Source organism: Corythoichthys intestinalis, chromosome 6 (genome assembly GCF_030265065.1).
Source record: "Corythoichthys intestinalis isolate RoL2023-P3 chromosome 6, ASM3026506v1, whole genome shotgun sequence".
Classification (NCBI taxonomy): domain Eukaryota; kingdom Metazoa; phylum Chordata; class Actinopteri; order Syngnathiformes; family Syngnathidae; genus Corythoichthys; species Corythoichthys intestinalis.
The window spans coordinates 56,948,323-56,967,395 of NC_080400.1; the positions used below are offsets into that span (position 1 = coordinate 56,948,323).

Consider the following 19,073-nt stretch of genomic DNA (forward strand, 5'->3'; position numbering starts at 1 on the left):
ACAGGAATAACGTACTAAAGAAATGCCTGCAGAAAATACTTAAATGTAGTTATGTCAAATAAGGACGATTTAAATACGCTACGTGACTAATGTGGTCAACTGCTTCAAAGCTAACACAAAAAAACACAATGGTTAAAAGTATGAGAGGGTAATACATGCAAAAAGTATCTTTGAGGCTGTGAAAAGGTTCTAAATAACTAAATAAAAACAAAAATAGTGAGTACTCGCCGCTTCCAACCGATGTGCGCATGCGTGTGAATGCATATGCAAGCGCCCTGAGCATTGTGTAGGACGTTTCGCCGCGTAGTAAGGAATGGCCAAACACCGGTTAACCTGGCCAATCTTCGACCCACTTTTCTCCAAATTGTCGCGAAGTTTCTCCATTTTCGGTTATCTCTTCTATTACCGGTATTTTCTTCTCTTTTCCTTCTTACCACTTTCTTCTTCGTGTCAGGGGTTCCCTTTGGCCGCCCGAGTCGCGTTCAGCATTCGATTCATTGATGACTGGCGCCATCAAGCGTCGTGAATGGGTATATGTCTAGGCCGCAGTTTTTTTTTTTTTTTTTTTTTTTTTTTTTTTAGACCGCAGTTATAAGACGACCTCCTCTTTTTCAATCTTATTTCAGTGCAAAAAACATCGTCTTATATTCGGGCCAATACGGTACTTGACATGTTTCGGCAAACACTTCCGCCTTCATCAGAGAGTCACTGGTGTTGGTGTGATGCGTCTTTATCAGCTGATGGATGAAGGCGCGATTTACCTGTCAGATTGACAGGCAGGTCATGCCCTCTGCTGACCATTCTTACTTCCAGGATGCTGGTCGAGGTATAGAGAGCATGTAAGCCCCCTCGTCCCTGTTGATGGTCCTCGGGCCTCAATGGCCTCCCTGATCCAGCGATGATGTTTGTTTTCTTCGGTGCAGATGACTCTGGCATTTTCCCAGAAACGTATGCAAAGAGTCATGAAACAATACATCATAAACACACCAGTCAAACCACACACAACACTCCACCAGATATTGGTCTATCCAAAGGACAAAATCCACCTAGAAAACAAATGGAACTCCATATGTGAAATTCCATGCAAATCAAGTAATAAATCATATATCGGGAAGACAATGAGGAGCTTAATTACAAGAAAAACGGAACACAGAAAGGAGAAAACAATAAGACAAACAAGGGCAATAAAAGTATAAGCACAACAAGAACATCACAAGTCAGCCATAACCATAATAATACAAAAGAGAAAACCACATTATGAAGCGTTTGCCGAAACATGTCAGGTATTTAAAACAACCTAAAACTATTGTCTGGGATAAAAAAAAAAAATAAATCAACCAGTCTGTAAGTGTAGACAAAATGAACTCAGTACAACTATCAAAAAAACAGGTCCTGGAACGAATTAAATTAGTAGTACCACTGTATTACTTGTATTTACGTTACTTGAACCGGAAGTTGCTTGGGTAAATGAACTTTAACTTTTGGCGACATACTGTAACGGTCTGTAACACAAACAGCATTTAGCAACGGGCGTAGGGCGAGGGACACGATGTCGCGCAACAAAACACATCCGGTCCAAACACAGTTTTATCATTAGCTGGCTGACCTCCTGTAACTCCCTTTAACCAGATAGTGACCTTTTTTAAAATGATAGTTCTGAAATAAGTCTACTCCTTGTATCCTTTTATCTATAAATACCCAGATGGGCTTTTGTCATTGATTCATTCATATACTCCTGTGAGCTTTATCTTTCCCCACTTGGCTTGGCAGCAGAGGACAACCACTCATCCTTCTTCCTATCTAATGACCTACTTGCTTGTCCCGTTACTCACCTGACCTGAGTTGTTCCTCCATTCCAGTGATTGTGAATGTTTGATTACGTGAAAGCCCACAATCACAATCTGGATTTTGTCTTCTGATTTGATGCATGTTATTATGTTTTACATTGTTTTATTTTTATCTTCCATTACAATTTGCTCGATTGTTCAATGACGTCAGTTCATGGTAGGTTGTCCTAATTTGAAGAATTCTTTGTTAAGTGTTCAGTATGCAATCCAGACAGCTCACTGCTGCTCAATGCTTTTCAATCTTGCCTCAATTGTTTCGCAAAGCAGTAATTAGGAACTTGTGACCATAATGGATCAAACATTGCATCACGTATTGAAATTGAGATCATTTGAAAATGAACACCAGCCGTAAGATGTAAATCACATATACGAATTTCACTTAGCTTATCAAATACTGAAAGCTCATTTCAATGTCTTCGAAAGACAGCAATATAGGTTGTTGTTCATTTTGAACAGTGTGCAACAGTGTTGTTTTTGGCAGCCCTTTTAATTTTCGTCCTAGTCTTTTGGACGAAAATACTGTTTAGTTTTAGTCATATTTTAGTTATTTCAAAATGCGTTCGACTCCGTTTAGTTTTAGTCAATGAAAACTGCGACAAATTTCACCTCGTTTTAGTCGATAAGTCAACACAAAATGTTTTCATGTGTAAACTTAAAAAAAGTTTTAGTCCATGAATAAATAAATAAAAGGTTTCCAATAATTTCGAATGAACATTGACAGATGAGCACATAATTGTAGAGTGCACAAGGACATCACCATTATTATGATCAGTGCTGTAAAGATTAATCGATTAACTCTAGTATTCGATTAGAAAAAAAAATATTTGAATTAAAGTTTATTGCTTCGAGTATTCGTTAATTAAAGTGGCGTTGTAATGGTTTATTTTGAAAGGGTTTGCATTTAGTTTTATTGATTAGGGTAGATACACTGCCCTCTGGTCTGTCTCATTTCACATGGTTGAATCCAACTGCTCCCTGTTAAGACCAACGTAAGTTTGAGCTATTTTTTTTTAACGCATTCATAATTTAGTTTATAGGTATATTTAGCCGTTTGTTGTGGGAATATGTGTCTGAATCATTTGTTAAGAGCATTGTAAAAAAAAAAAAAAAAAAAAAAAAAATGGAATTTTATAGCATTTAAGCTAGCGGAATTTTGCTATGTAAGTAGGCTATTTGTTCTTTTGTTGTACATAGATCTTCAATTTTTTAATTTTTGTACCATTTGACGCTCAGCTCAAGTATTTTTAATTTTTCATGTTCCTTATCCGATTACTCGATTATCCGAACTAACTAGTTCATTGATTAATCAACTACTAAAATAATCAATACCTGCAGCTCTAATGATAATACAATCTCAGCAGGAAAACAGTATACTATTCTCAATTAATTAAACTCACCTGAATGCCATGAACTCTATGTGAAAAGTTTTCCACGCTAAATGCTAATGCTAACGTGAACGCTATGCTAACGCTACAAGTTACATTTCGTGTGAGATGATTACTCAGCACAGACCCTAAAAGGCTAAAGAAACATGGCATATCTAGCCAAGATAAGAAAACAAAACTTACCAAGCAGAATCTGGCACGTTTCACAAGAGGAGCCTGGAGTAGACACACGCTTACTCACCAGCGCAGCACGTCACCTAAGTGACATGACCAAACACTGCTACGATGCGTGCTAATTACACATACGATAAGAAAATGTCACACATTGTGAACTTATGACTGAAACTATGGCGAATTTTCATCTCGGTCTCGTCTCCTTAGACGAAAACTGGCATCAGTCTCAAATTTTTGTCTCCCGAGAAACGTTTTTAGCTCGTCATTGTCCTCATCGTTGACAAAAACAACACTGGTGTGCAACATAGTTATCATATAACCCAGTAGATTTTAACTCTGCATTTTAATACTGCTAACCAAGTCGGAATCTACTTTTTATACTAAGAGTGAAACTATTAGGAATTACATTTGTAAATCAGACCTTTGGCATTTTATCTTTCATTTCGTTGAGGTAATCTGGAGAAATTTAAAACAAAGTTTCCAGAAGCCCCTCCCATAAATTGGAATGGCTTGATGGGCATTTCTTGCTGACATACGGTCAAACTGTTCCCACAACAGTTCAATTTACATTTTTTCTATTCTATCTAAATTTTACAGGAAACACAAAGTTGTCTGGGGTCAACCCAGACTTTAGGGTGTTTGTTATGTGGAAACGTGGCACACTGCTGCACAAAAAAAAAGGTTTATTTTGCAAGTTTTTTTTTTTTTTTTTACCAAGTACAGTATATGCTTAGTAGTAACAATATAACAAGCAGGTTAACAGTAGAGAAAAACACTCAACGTGATAAAGAAAAACTAAAAAAAAATTTTTATTTTTTTTTTTTCAGCTACAAATAATTGGTTAACATGTTCGAGTGTGCTACAGTAAACTACGGGACGAAGGCTGTCCGCAGATGCCTTCCAATGGGTACTTTGTTATTAAGTTTACAATTAACCAGCCCTTATACAAAAAAATTTGAAAAATCAGTTTCCACCAAACGATAAATACTAGCTAATTCTTCATAGCTACCAAGTTTTAAGACAGTGTGTTTGCGAATAATGGAGGATTAGGACTTCAAAGTTAGTGTCCAGAAAAAGAACAACTGCTTGAGTGCTGACTGGCTGCCATGAGCCTGTAAAAACAGCTGCCAAAAAAATCCCCTTTTTTAACTATTCTGATGAGCTGCCATATGTGATTCATAAAAAGCCACAACGTAAACCATAACGTTAATATAAAATAACCTATTCAGGGGTCAAAATTAGCATTCAAAACCAGAAAATAATTTTGGCCAGACTTCACCAGAGTCCGTAGTTGTCAATCAGGACCTTGAAAAGAGCCATGTTGTTTGCACGTCTGGGCATTCAGCCAGAATAGAGCAATGTCTCCTGGGAATGAGGTGAAAATGCTAAACATGATGTTGCGCTTTACATCATGCAGTGTTCAAATTAGATCAAAACTAATGAAGTTATTTACAAACAAGTCAAGATGCTGGTAGCTTTTAAATAGTTACTTATTATTGCTTGTGATGTTAACTTTTTAATCATCAGCAACAACCAAGACTTATTTCAATTACGGCCACAATAACAGAAGAGACTATGAGGTGTTTTCTATGGAGGACCAGGAGTGCAAAAATTCAATAAATAAATACACAATTAAATAAATAATTAAAAGTGTCATTAAAACGCTTCTATTTCAATATTTATTTATTTCAATATTTATTTCAATTTTTATTTATTTATTTCAATTTACATATATTTATTTCAATATTTATTTATTTCAATTTATATTTATTTATTTCAATTTTTATTTATTTATTTCGATTTTTATTTATTTATTTCAATTTATATTTATTTATTTCTATTTTTATTTATTTATTTCAATTTATATTTATTTATTTCAAATTTTATTTTTATTTTTATTTATTTATTTCAACTTTTATTTATTTATATCAACTTGTATTTATTTATTTCGATTTTTATTTATTTATTTCGATTTTTATTTATTTATTTCATCATTTATTTATTTATTTCAACATTTATTCATTTCACTTTTTATTTATTTCATTCTTGCACTCTTGTTCCTCTGGCGGTGCAACCATGAAATAATTTTATCTGTCACGTTTGCTCGTCAAAGTTTATAACGTCTGATTGGTTGCTCTTCAAAGTAAGTCTTAACTAGTCGATCTCAGATAATAGATTGACGCCTGAGGCATTGGCTAATTTTTATGTACACACGATACATAAGGTGGCAGTGTAGATCCGTATAATCTGAAAAATAATTGCTCCTCAAAATCACAAAGACGACGAAGATTAGTAGCGTCACTAGCGTGGTCAGTGTAGCGGTAGCAGGCTTTGACGCATTTCGTGTGTTGTCCAAGCAAAACATACATATGTGTGCCCAGAGCTGCCCAGAGAAGCAGCAAATTTAATCGAGGACACTCTGAGGAGAACTCCACCAACAGCCCATGGTGGAGTCCAGTTTGTGGCTTCTACATCGCGCGGGCCAGCGCCTTTAAACGGGCTGATGTCTGCATACGGGAAACTCTAGTATAACTCAGAAGTGGAAGTCCTTGGATGTTTACCAGATTTTATTTTTTTTTTTTTTTTTTTTTTTATCAAGTTTTGAAATAAGGCTAAATGACAGAAATAACTAGCAGTTTTCTAAGTAGTTTTACTCTGAACTCCGACATCATTTTTACATGATAATGATTTAGTTTGGGTCTAGGGGTGCTCCAGTGTTCCCCATATATTTAATAAAGGGACTTGCGCTCTGAAGCCACGTCATTGCATTCTGAAGCCAGCGCATTGCATTACCGTAATGCAAACAATAATCCAAATGAGGGGCGGCTGGTTTGACTTCGTTTTTACGAGTGGAGGCTGGCTTGACCGCAGTTCTAAACTATAGTAAACTCTTCGATCAACATCTTGATCTGACAGAGCCGAGATGATGCCAATAACGTTAATTAATTGTTCTGTTTTGTAGGACACGTACTCAGGGTCCAAATGTCCTGCTTCAATTTGTTCTGAGAAATCTAACATGTCCCAAGAGAGCTCATGCAAAATCTCAGATAATGCCGCCATGTTGGGAAGAAATAGGACGAAGCAATCGCTTATTACTCGATCAACTCAAACCCCGCCTAGTTCACGCCCGCCCACCGAGTTTGATGAGCCAATGACAGATAAAATTATTTCATGCGGCCACATGGGGAACAAGAGTGCAAGAATGAAATAAATAAAAAGTGAAATAAATAAATGTTGAAATAAATAAATAAAAGATGAAATAAATAAATAAAAATTTAAATAAATGAATAAAAATTGAAATAAATAAATAAAAATAAAAATAAATAAATAAAAGTTGAAATAAATGAAAATCGAAATAAAATTTGAAATAAATAAATAAAAATTGAAATAAATAAATAAAAATTGAAATAAATAAATATAAATTGAAATAAATCAATAAAAATCCAAATAAATAAATAAAATTGAAATAAATAAATAAATATTGAAATAAATAAATATTGAAATAAATAAATAAAAATTGAAATAGAAGCATTTTAATGACACTTTTAATTATTTATTTAATTGTGTATTTATTTATTGAATTTTTGCACTCCTGGTCCTCCATAGTTTTCAAGATATTATTGAAAATAATAAGCGGTCTGAAAAATGAATGGAAGAAAAAAAGTTTGTCGTTTTTAAAAAAATTTTTTTTTTTTACATTTCAAATACAGGTAGTCCCAGATTACAAAATGAGTTCCGTTACTATGCTGGCGACGTAACCCAAATTCCGCATAAATTGGAATTAACCCTTACCCCTCAGTACCACCTAAATCTCAAAGTAACTATCAAAAACCAAGAATTGTACTGTCTTCGCCAAAATGTTGGAGCTAAATCATTGACTTCAGAATGTATTGACGGCGCGCAGGGCCTATTAATTGGGGGCCTGCATTGTTGGTGAGGCCGTCAAAGCTGACTGAGTGGAATCAGACTAAGAGCTTTTTTCGTTGAAGATTCATGTGAATAAATGCTTAAATCCCTGAATTCTTTATAGATATGGACGTAAAACAGACTCGATTCTTGGTTACAAGCATAAAAAAACCTGCAGTTAGCATTTATTTTCTGTAAATACGTCGAAGTACAATGCTAGTCTGTTAGTGAACGTAGCGAGCGGCCGCCTTATATTAACAGAGCTTTTCCGGTGAAAATTCATGTGAATAAATGCTTTAATCCCAAAATTCTTTAAAGGTATGGACGTAAAACAGTCTCAATTCTTGGTTAAAAGCAAAAAAAAAAAAAAACATGCATTTAGCATTTATTTTACGTAACTATTTCGAAGAATGATGCTAATCTCTTAGCTCTTTGTTTTGATGAGGGGGCTGCCACAATGACTTTTTCCGTTGAAAATTCTTGTGAATAAATGCATAAATCCCCAAATCCTTTATAAATATGGACGTAAAACCATCTCGATTCTTTGTTAAAAGCAAAAAAAAAAAAATGTGCAGGTCGCGTTTATTTTTTGTAAATATCACGAACTATGAGGCTAGTCTGTAACGAAATTAGCAGCTGCCATATGTAAACAAAGCGCTTTTTCCGTTGATAATTCTTGTGAATAAATGCTTAAATCCCTGAATTCTTTATAAATATGGACGTAAAACAGCCTCGGTTCTTGTTTAAAAGCAAAAAAAAGGGCAGGTAGCATTTATTTTACGTAAATATTGCGAACTATGAGGCCCAGTCTGTAAGGAAATTAGCAGCTGCCATATGTAAACAGAGTTTTTTGTGTTGAAAATTTTTGTGAATAAATGCTTAAATCCACAAATTCTTTATAGATATGGACGTAAAACAGTCTCGATTCTTGGTTAAAAGAAAAAAAAAAAAAAAAACAGGAAATTAGCATTTATTTTACGTAAATATGTCGAAGAATGATGCCAGTCCGTAGCGGTTAATTTCTCCCGTTGATTTTTTTCTCAACGTTTCAAAATGCATGCATGATACGAAAAATATAATAATTTCTTTGAATCCTTGAACACTGTTTGCATGCGGTACAGCTTTCGTACTTTTTCAACAGAAATCCGGCATTAGATCGCTGCATTCGTGCGTTTTTGAATAGCTCCTCTTGATGTGAGCGGCCCCCTGCTTAAATGCGAGGCGCAGTGCATGACCGATCTGACCCATCAATACCATTATAAAGTCTATGGCTAAGTCCTAGCTAGACAGTGAGCTTAGCTCCCAGACGACAACGTCAGGCATCCGTGTGGTTTGCCGACTTTATTCAGCTGCTTAGGACACCAACACTTGCAGAATGAAACTAACTTAAAAATGAAACTAAATCAGTTTCATCTTCAATAACAGTAATTCAAATTTATCTTTATAACTAGCTGCTGATATAGCAATAACAATGCACACAAACGATTAGCATGTATCAGTTAGCGTCCGCACATCATCAAAAACAAACACATTTTAAACTCGCCCCAAGTGTGGGACAACAATTGAAAACGCGCAACACACTGTACAAAAGGTGATATATACAGGTGTTGCCTATTTGGATGCTTCACAAGCAACAAATGTGCGCGCAGTTTTGCAGCTGTAATCTTACCCCTCTCTCGCTCACTCGGCTGCGCGACTTTTTCTTAGGAGCTAATCCGCTCTTCCTCGTATGTGCCCGCGCACTCTTGCGCAAACAGGCTCTTCTTTGTGTATACATGCACTCTTACTTGCGTGTAGAAGTAGTCCCAACTTTATGCTTCCTGTGCCAAAATAAAAGCATGCAGCACAAAACAAAAGTCAACATTATTATTTGGGGGGAAAAAAAACAAAAAACGACTGGAGACAAAATGGCGGACGAGACTTCGGCGTCGTAAAGTCGAAATCACGTAAATCAGCTACGTCGTAACCCGAGGACTACCTGTATTCTCTAATCCCAGATCTCATTGGAAATGCATCCCGGTAACTTTTATCTTTATTCAGAATATATCATAATTATTAGGTTAGAACACTGCCCATGTTCGCATTAAGACTGGGTTTTGACAGAAATTAAAATGATTGAATTTGTTTATATTTCACACATCTTACATGCTTTGTTTCACTACTTTTTCTAGGTCATTCAGCAAATATTTACTTTACTCAAAATGGTTACAATATGAATCTTTTTAGATTTCACTCTGTAAACACATGTACGGTATTTTCAGTGTTAACTCAATTGATGTGCTAAGATTATTTTACTGAGCATTCTGTTATCCAGAAATGTGTGATTATACGACTGCTTCATCAATCAAGAGGACATTTTACCAAATACTGTTTTTGAACATATCAAAATGTTTCAATTTTAAGTTTCCGAACATGTCATGTCTGCTGCTATTTCCATGAAACCAAGCATGCTGTGATCGTGACCCTTTAAGGCTTCTTGTGTGCATGTATTGTTGCTGCAACTGCTTGTGTGTGATCTGCCTCATGCATACTGAAAGCATGTGTAATGCAAAGCTTTACAGTACAATGTGGAGCGAGGGATGCCGATCGTGATAACTATTACATGTGCAGCCTTCCTATCCCAGTTCATCGATAACCATATCCTCTTTTACTGTCCAGCATATCATTGGGACACATCAGACTGGATGCCAAGCACCAAACTGTCAGATATTGAGGAGGTGCCAGGCTACGAGGCGTCTCCAAGAGGAATCGCAGCAGGCACACCAGCACGACTCGGAGGAAGCAATCGTGAATTGGAGTCCGACTACTATCTGGGGGGTTACGATGTTGACAGCGACTATCCGCCCCCCCAGGAGGAAGAATTCTTTAACCAAGACCAATTGCCTCCCCCGTTGCCTGTTGGAGAGGACTACGCAGAGCCCCATAATCTGCCACCCACCAACCTGCCGGTTTCAAAAGAGAGCACCTTGAGCTCTGGTGGCACTGGTCATCAGCATGGCAGGCCTCATTTTCACCCCAGTCAATACCTGCCTCCCCATCAGGTTCCAACGGGGGAGGCAGCGCACGGGGAACTCAGTACTTTGGCGAGTGGGGCGACTTCAAAAACTGGCGACACTGATGACTCTGTGTCTCTAAATACGCGGCTTTCGATTGGAGCATCATCAGCGTCGGACGTGTCAGCCCCGTGTGGGCTGGATGACTCTGAACATGGCAGCAATTTTGACAGTATGGATGAGCTGCGTCGAGGGGTGACTATCATCACTGATTCGCAGCAGCAAACAGAGGTATGATCGATTGTACCGTGAGTTATTTGAAGGACACAGTCGAATCAAGTAAATGTTCACATTCCTTCATTTAGGATAATAAATGCTTTTGAAATAGTTACATTAAATGACTATAACAACAATGAAAAAAATAAAAACAATGATACCCTTGCTCAACGCCTTATGAGGGATTACAGTATTCCCCTTCCATTGCGTGCTCAACAGTTTTGTTACTCTACTTTTTCCGCCTCCAGTTTAAAGTGCCTATGACAGCAAAAAGCATGTTTTTTTCATATTTCGCGTGGTATTTTATGCTCCTAAATAAAATTGGACTGCTTCGATGTGTGTGGAAGCGATCAATTTATATATTCCAGTTTTTGAATCCCACTAGAGAGAAAATAAATAACTTCCTGTTTAGAGGAGGAATGCGAATGTGACGTCACCCGGGTTAGGGACTTACTCCGGTGGCATAAAATATCGTTCGGGAGGTGCAAGAAGTCGATAGTTTTGACCATTATGGAGTAATTTTGCCATGTCATACTGAATAAATGCATTTTGAATATTTCATTTTCCATTTAGCACAAGAGTGTTATTTGTCATGACAATACCATTTATTTAGCAATTGGGGGAAAAAAATACTTGGATTAAAAGAATATCCTGTAAAAATGTTGGAGAGATTGAATCAATGACATTTTGCTGCTCTCTTCGTCGCATTTTCCTCATTCTGAATAATTCCCCCTCAATGGGCTGAATTCTAAATCAGATGAAATCGTGACCCTGGCGACCTCATCCTCTAGCTAAAAGACTAATTTCTCGACATCTGCGCTTTGCCAAATTGTTTTATATAGTCGAATTATCTCAAAATATTATTCTAATTCACATAATAATGCTATTTAAACTTTTTTTTTTTTTGCTGTCGTAGGCACTTTAATTTAGGTTTAATTTCACTGTCTACTGATGGATGGTAGCATTGCAATTACGCGACGCTGAACAATACAGAACGTATTCCAGCTCACCTCCGTTTTTGAATGTCACAATCTTCTTTAATCCTCCATCCCACATCGAAAGAAAGCAACAGCTATAGGTTCATATTATAATGTACATCTTTGGGTATGATTATTGTTATATGACTATTGATGTACATTGTATGGAAGTTTGTTGGTTTGGAAAAAATATCAATTTAAATAGGGTATTTCTATATCACAGATTTTACTTATTACAGGGGTGTTCTGGAGGGGGGGATTATTGTATTTCTTCATTGTTCACCGTCCACTGTAAGTAGTACTCTTCTCTATAAACAGGAAGTCATATGAATTGTCAGAAGAAATGGCTAGCGAATGTGAATGAGAGACTCATTTTCAAAGTATTAATGCTTAGACATTTTATGGAGGATTGCAGAATAAGGAGGGATATTAATGTAAGTGAAAAGATTGTTTGATTTCCCGATGACTGACAAATGCCAAAGGAGTACTTCTTTCTAGAAACACACAAATCCTCCCCTATTACTGCCTTCTTGTTTGTCCTTCTTGCACAATTTAAAGTGCTTGTACAGACTTTGTATGATAGAATAACCTGACTTGTGTCAGGTTCTGGAAAAGAAAATACTTTTTCTAAATACATGTTTTATTTCATGTGGAATGTGCCCCCTTAAATCATGCTTAGTATTGTATGATAGCTAAGGGCTGCCGTTGTTGCTAATGTACTTTCAGTTTTCTCCTGTTTTGAAAACCTGTTGTTATGAACAATAACATTTGGCTCAATGTAGATTTATACCATGAGCACTTACTGTACATTTGAGATAATGTAGTTATTTTTTTCTTGGTTCTTTTTCAACAAGGGGTCGGCAACCCACGACTCTTTGAACCCTCTGATGCGTCTTATTTTCATATTTCATAAATAAATGAATATTTGATGAAAATGTGGTAACTTAACAAAGCAATTTAACTTTCATGTAGTTATCAGATTAAGTTTTGTGTGTTTGTTTACAGAACACTCACGCTGGTCATGAATTTGCCATTTATTTAGTCATGGTTGCCACTCGGAAAGTGTACCCACAAGTCTTTGTGGCACAATGTATAGTCACGGTTGAAACTTGGAAAGTGTACCCACAAATAGGGGCATCACTTCACCTAATTCAATACTGGGGCACAGTGGGGCACTGGTGAGTGTACAAATTATTTTTTTTTAGCCCTTATCTATGATAAACTGTCAGAAATGGCGCTCATAGACTTCATAACCTATTGACATGACAGGGAAAACGGGCCAATTCATAGGGGGCCTATTTTCAAAAACTTCAAATTCAAATATTTTCAAATCAAAGCTGTGACCGACCTAAAACTTAAACAGGCACCTACCTTAACCATATATCCATATATCTCATATCTCCATGAGCAGCGGCATCAAAAAATTCAAAGTTGTTCCCTTATATAATCCCGATTAATTATTTTTTATGTAAGTATAACGCAACTTAAAATGGCTATAAAAGTCTCAATTTTTTCACTAGCTGCATAAAAAACACCAAATGCAGATATAATCACCTAAATTTTAAGGATCAATAGCAATATTTAACGTATCATATATGTTTTCGACCAAAATAGCACCTTAATTTTCTTTTTGTATTTACTGCGAGTTTTCAACAACTAATAAATCACTCAATTTAACATCAGAAACTTTATACTTATGGAAAAAAGGCAGAATCAATTATGATAATAATATGTAAATAAATTATTAATAAATTCTATATCACAACTTATTATAGAACTGAATAGCCCTTTATTATCATTATTCGCTATATACTGTTAGCGGATGAGGCTAGCGGCCGCCTGACGTAAACAGAGCTTTTCTGGCAAAAATTCTTGTCAATAAATGCTTAAATCCCCGAATTCTTCATAGGTATGGACGTAATACAGTCTCGATTTGTGGTTAATAGCAAAGAAACCGTGCAGTTAGTGTTTATTTTACGTATATATGTCAAAGTACAATGCTACTCTGTTAGCGAATGAGGCTAGCGGCTGCCTGACGTAAACGGCTTTTCTGGCGCAAATTCTTGTGAATAAATGCTTAAATCCCTAAATTATTTATAGATATTTACATAAAACAGTCTCGATTCTTGGTTAAAAGTAAAAAAAAATGTGCTGGTAACATTTATTTTGCGTAAATATTGCCAACTATGAGGCTAGTCTGTTATGAAAATTGGCCGCCTCCATGTGTAAACAAGAAAATTCCTGCGAATAAATGCTTCAATCACTGAATTCTTTGTAGATATGGACGTAAAACTGTCTCGATTCATTGTTTAAAGACCGGGCAGTTACGCATCTATTTTACTTATATATGTGGAAGAATGATGCCTATGCCGTAGCGGTTCCCATACTCCCAATGATTTTTTTCACAACGTTTCAAAATGCATGCATGGAAAGAAAAATAAATAATACTTACCTTGAATCCTCCAACAAATCACTCCTGAGACAATCCTTCCTGTTTGTATGCAGTACAGCTTTCGTAGTTCTTCAAAAATCCAAGCTTGAATCCAGCCTAGACATTGCCTGACTATACTAAATGAAGCTCAGCCCCCTCTGATAAGGCGTGACGCAAAGAATGACGAAGTGTCAGGTCAATAGGTAAGGAAGTCTATTTAAACAATATCTATGTAAAGGATGCACGCGTGCCCGTTGTGAGCGGTGCATAGAAACCTCCCTTCCAAAGTCTTCAAGAGGGTGCGCTGGCAGCTAAAGCTGCTAGCCTGGGCTTTTCGCTTAGTGGTCAGTGCACTCACCTGCTGTGCTGAACATGCCATGCATGCGAGTGCGAATCCTTACCTGGACGAGGGGGACGGATCGCGTCGTACGGCGCGGCTCTATGCAGACCGGTTACATACAATCGAAACAAAATATAATTTTCTGTAGAAAAAAATGATGTTTATTTTGTTTTTCAGCCATCAGTATTCAAAATCAAAATTGTTCACCTCTGTTCATGCTCATCAATTTCCATCTCTCATTCACTACTTTCTATACTCTGCTGCTCTACATTGTCTGGATAGAAATGGGGATATATCACTGCAACTGTTATGCAATTTATATTCATGACGTTAGCAATTGTTGCTAGGCGGGTCAACCTCCCGTTTGTCCCTAATAGTAAATGAATGGAAATAGTGTATGAACGAGATGTTTACTGAGCTAAGCCTACCAATTCTGTCTGAAAATGGTGTCCCTGGTGGACGAGTAAAGATGTGGAAAAACATACAAATGTTTAGTTAAAGGGATGACTTGAGTGTCGAGGGCTACAAACTTTTGATAAAGACAGGAATATTTACTTACGTTTGATCATGGACGGACATATAGAAAGGTTCTCCTCAGACACAACCTGCCATGTGGCTGCACACAACAACTGCACGCCTCTCCCTTACTGTTAACGTCTTCGCTGTGTCTTTACGCATTTATTTATGCCATGTTCATGTTGCATTTGTATGTTTATGATGTAACTTGTTTATTTAGCAACTTGGGATAAAATTGAGAGTACAACTCAATGTAAAAAAGTGCTTATTCACTACCACAAAAGCTTCGGGAGCAAAATATTATCAGGGTAAAAAAATTTGACAGAACACTGGCTGTGAACACGCATGTGTGTGTCGGGAAGGGGGGGGGGGGGGGTTAAGTCATCAGCCAATTAAACTTGCGTTTGAGGGGAAAATAAATGGAGTAGCAGATTCAGCAAGTGAAAAGGTGCAAATTTAAGTCTGAACATATTGAAAGTACTGTAATTCACCTAATAATGGTAGGGTTAATTCTATACTTACAACATGGGAAGACAATCTAAATTACCTATATAATTGAAGTCATTAAATAATGCAAATAAAGTTGGGTAAAAGTTGGAGGGGACAATTTGAGCATCCTGAAAAGTTGGTAGTGTTATGTCCCTACCATCCCTATACAAACGCTTGCCCTTGGTATAAACAGTTTCAACCTTGACTTAACATAGCTGGTGAATTCACGACTTGCATGAGTGTGAATACAAACATACATAAAAGACTAATTCTGTTTACTGAAAGGACACTAAACTTTTTTTTTTTAAGTTTAAATGCACTACAGAAATACATATGTATATAAAATAATATAAACATAAACTGTTGCGTTGATGCAATTATTTCAATTCTTAATAGGTGCGGACAGCTCCCAGAGTTGTCTTTTCTGTGGCAACTGGGTCAAAATGGCTCTTTGAGTGTTAGGTTGCCGACCTGTCTTATGTGACGTACCCTGTACTTAGTTGGTTATCTTGCACGGACGTGTCCAACAATAACGTACACACTGAATTAGTGAAAACGGAATAATCTGATGGATACTGAGGCTAATAAGCCAAGGGAAAGCTCGCAATATTTTTTGTCGGAGGCAGTCAGTGATAGAAAGAATCCTGCATAAAGTATAGTGTGGCACCAATGTTTGAGATAACTAATAATAAAGGAATGCAAGTTAGAGTGACTTATAATTTTTGCTATTATAATAACTCACAAGAAGCAATACAAAGTGGTTTGGGGAAAGAAAAAAAAAAACATTTAAATGCAGCAGATGATTAAAAGTTCCTAATCATATTTTCTAATTGGGTAACAAAAGTAGGAATGTAAACTAAAATTCCAAGTATGTTAGCAACCACAGCACTCTCAGCTTCAGTAATTATACTGTATGTCATGAAATGGTTTCTATAAGTGATATTGATCGTGATATGTTGCTTTGTCAAGATGTTTTTGAGATGTTGTGCCACATTCATGAATACGACCCCATGATCGCGGTGTTGATGTCATTGTATTATTGAACTGCATTTTTAAAAAAAGAAAAAACAGCGCAACTGGCAAACTTTAAAACAAAAACTGTTGTCAAAGCATCTGCTTTCTGTCAGAGAAATAAGCACATCACAGACGGTAGATTCACCGCCTTTCGGTATCTCACTGTTGCCTGTCATCATGCATCTGAATCCCAACCCCACAAACAGAAGTGGATTCAGGTCCACGTGTTGACCGATCAAATTGTTCATAAGGGTCATTTTTCTATGTAAAAGATGTATGTTAATGTTAAAATCTTTGTACAGTTTAAATAGCTATGTTGTTATAATGCAAATTTTCTAAGTATGAATTGTAATCCTTGTTTTTTGGGGGTTTGTTTTTGTTTTTTGTTTTTAATGAGAACGTGGAAAATACTGTAGGGTATTACTATCAGTTCATTTTCATTTCTTTGCTGCCAGACATGTATTAAATTAATTCCACATACATCCAATATTACAGACGTAGAGTATTGAGTGAGTATTCAGTCAACACATTGTACTATAACGAATGATACGAATATGAATTTTTGTATTTCAGTCATAATTAGCCCAATAAATGGGCTCAGCTGCATTTCTTGTTTGTTATTTTTTCAAGGCAGTATGAAAATATCTACTAAGTGCAGATTGCAATTGTACAAAATGAGTTGGGTTTTTTTTTTCTTAATTTTTATTCAGTGGGAAAAATAAAAAGGTTCTTGCTCATGAAATCATCTGTTTTTAGTTCATATTTATTTATATAGCCCTTGATAACAGCAATGCCTCATAGCAGTTACCAGGTCCACATGAAAAATGACAACATACTGTATCTTGATCTAGCACCCAAGTGCAAAGAAAACTCAGAACCTCATCTAGAGAAACAACCACTGATCGGACAGCTGGACACACAACTTTGTCTTAAATAAAAACAGTAATTTCTCTTGCCACAACTATTAAACCACAATACAAAACCACACAGACACTTAAAAAGTTACATATAAAGCCTGAGTTATGCTTTTGCAGCAGACCTACGCCGTAAAGGAAGCAGACACGATTTACGACCCTTCACCATAGCCTGACATGCACCTCATCAGAATCCCGACTGGGTGTCATGTCAATGCGTGGTGACGTGACACAAATTGACTGTGATTTGTCCACTCAGACTGTTGTTTTAGTTTCAGCGCGAAATCACCGCCATTTTCAAACATTGTTGTACTACACGTAAAAGTGGACCAAGCCGAAGATGAGTATCAGCGAAGAGGTTCACAAGTACGACAACCTCTACAATGTCTCGTCAAGACATTATAAAGATTGCCAAATGGTAAGGATTTTGTGGAAGGAGATTCCTGAAAGGTCAGCTGGAGGTCGGTGAATGCATAAAAAAATGGAAGAACCTCAGAGAGCGTTGACATAGTCGGCCAAAAACTGCCAGCTTTTTATCACTTTATGTCGTATTTTTGGTTGGGGCATTTTATTTATTTACATTTTACACTTCAAGTATATGAAGAATAAAGGACACGTTTGGTGTTAAAAGAGTTGATGTTTAATTTTCAACAACAGACAGTTCACACACTATACATACATCATCGAGAGTGCTTCGGTGCTTTTATGATAACATGTTTACCATCAAGGCTTCCAGAAATCTGCTATGGCTTCCCACTGGTTGGTTACTTGGACACGGCAAAGAAATCGGACTAAACGCTGGACAGCGCAGCTTGCTGGCTTCCACCCCCTGATGCTAGAATTCGCCAGTCTCTGTGCGGCATCAACAGTCGGACAGACCACCTCCGCAACCTTCTTCTGCGTCGCCTGCGCCTCAACATTTGTTGTTCAATGTTGATGAGCTGAAGATCCACATTCAAGCGTTCCATCGCCATTGGCATTTTTGTTTAACTCGAAGAAAACTAGAGGAAGTCGACAAGAGTTTCCCAAAACCGTACAAACACAACGCCACACCCCTCTAGTAGCTTGGCGGTGAATTACAGAGCCACTCGTTCCTTTGCCGCAGAACACTCGATTGCTCATTGACGCCCGTAGTCGCTACACCGTAACCGCAACGCAGAAGCATAACTCAGGATTAAGATGAGTCAAAAAAACTGCAGTCTATTTTATCATATCAAGGGCAGCTATTGCACAGGGAATTATAACGGAGCCGTATGTAGGGGTTAAAGTGGGCCTTAGCCCTCCAGAGCTGAGCTCTGCCACCTCAGAGTCGAATTCCGTCCAGAGCCATGCAGAAAGAGGGTTGCGACACTCTCTGATCTCGCCGCGGGTGGTCACTTGTTTCATGTAGGCAGGAAGCACAAGCACCGCTGTAATGATTTTCTATGGAACTAACAGCGGTGATTGCGACGGTTATGGGAAAATGTATAAAATCCCGTCTGTAACTACTTGTTTTATTGTGTCAGGGAATTTTAACATATTTCTAAATGCTAGTTTTACATTTGGAGTGGTAAGGCTACAACTGAAGACTATGTAAACTGTTACGCAGAAGGGCACTTTCCCAGGTTGTGGTGGGAAAGTTTCATGTTTGTGTTAGCATTAGCACGGGAAATCGACCTTTACACTCAAACGTAAAATGATTTAGGTTTTTCTTTTTCACAACCAGAATACTGTTTTTGCAAAGAATGTCTAGAGTTCCCTGATTCACTTCCCAGTGGTAATATATTGATTGTAAGATACATCCTAGGATACACTGGGACACATCATGAGTG

At 37.0% G+C, this 19,073-nt stretch overlaps 1 protein-coding gene across 5 annotated transcripts in view; it reads left to right on the top strand.

Moving 5' to 3' along the window:
• Nucleotides 1-17,056, top strand: part of fat3a (FAT atypical cadherin 3a) — a 434,014-nt gene extending 416,958 nt beyond the window's left edge. For all 5 annotated transcript variants that reach the window (XM_057838805.1, XM_057838806.1, XM_057838808.1 and 2 more), the window contains one exon: nucleotides 9,971-17,056. In XM_057838805.1, the coding sequence (XP_057694788.1) occupies nucleotides 9,971-10,602 (632 nt within the window). In that variant the 3' untranslated portion in view covers nucleotides 10,603-17,056. The remainder of the gene's footprint in view (nucleotides 1-9,970) is intronic.
• Nucleotides 17,057-19,073: the final 2,017 nt, after the last annotated feature.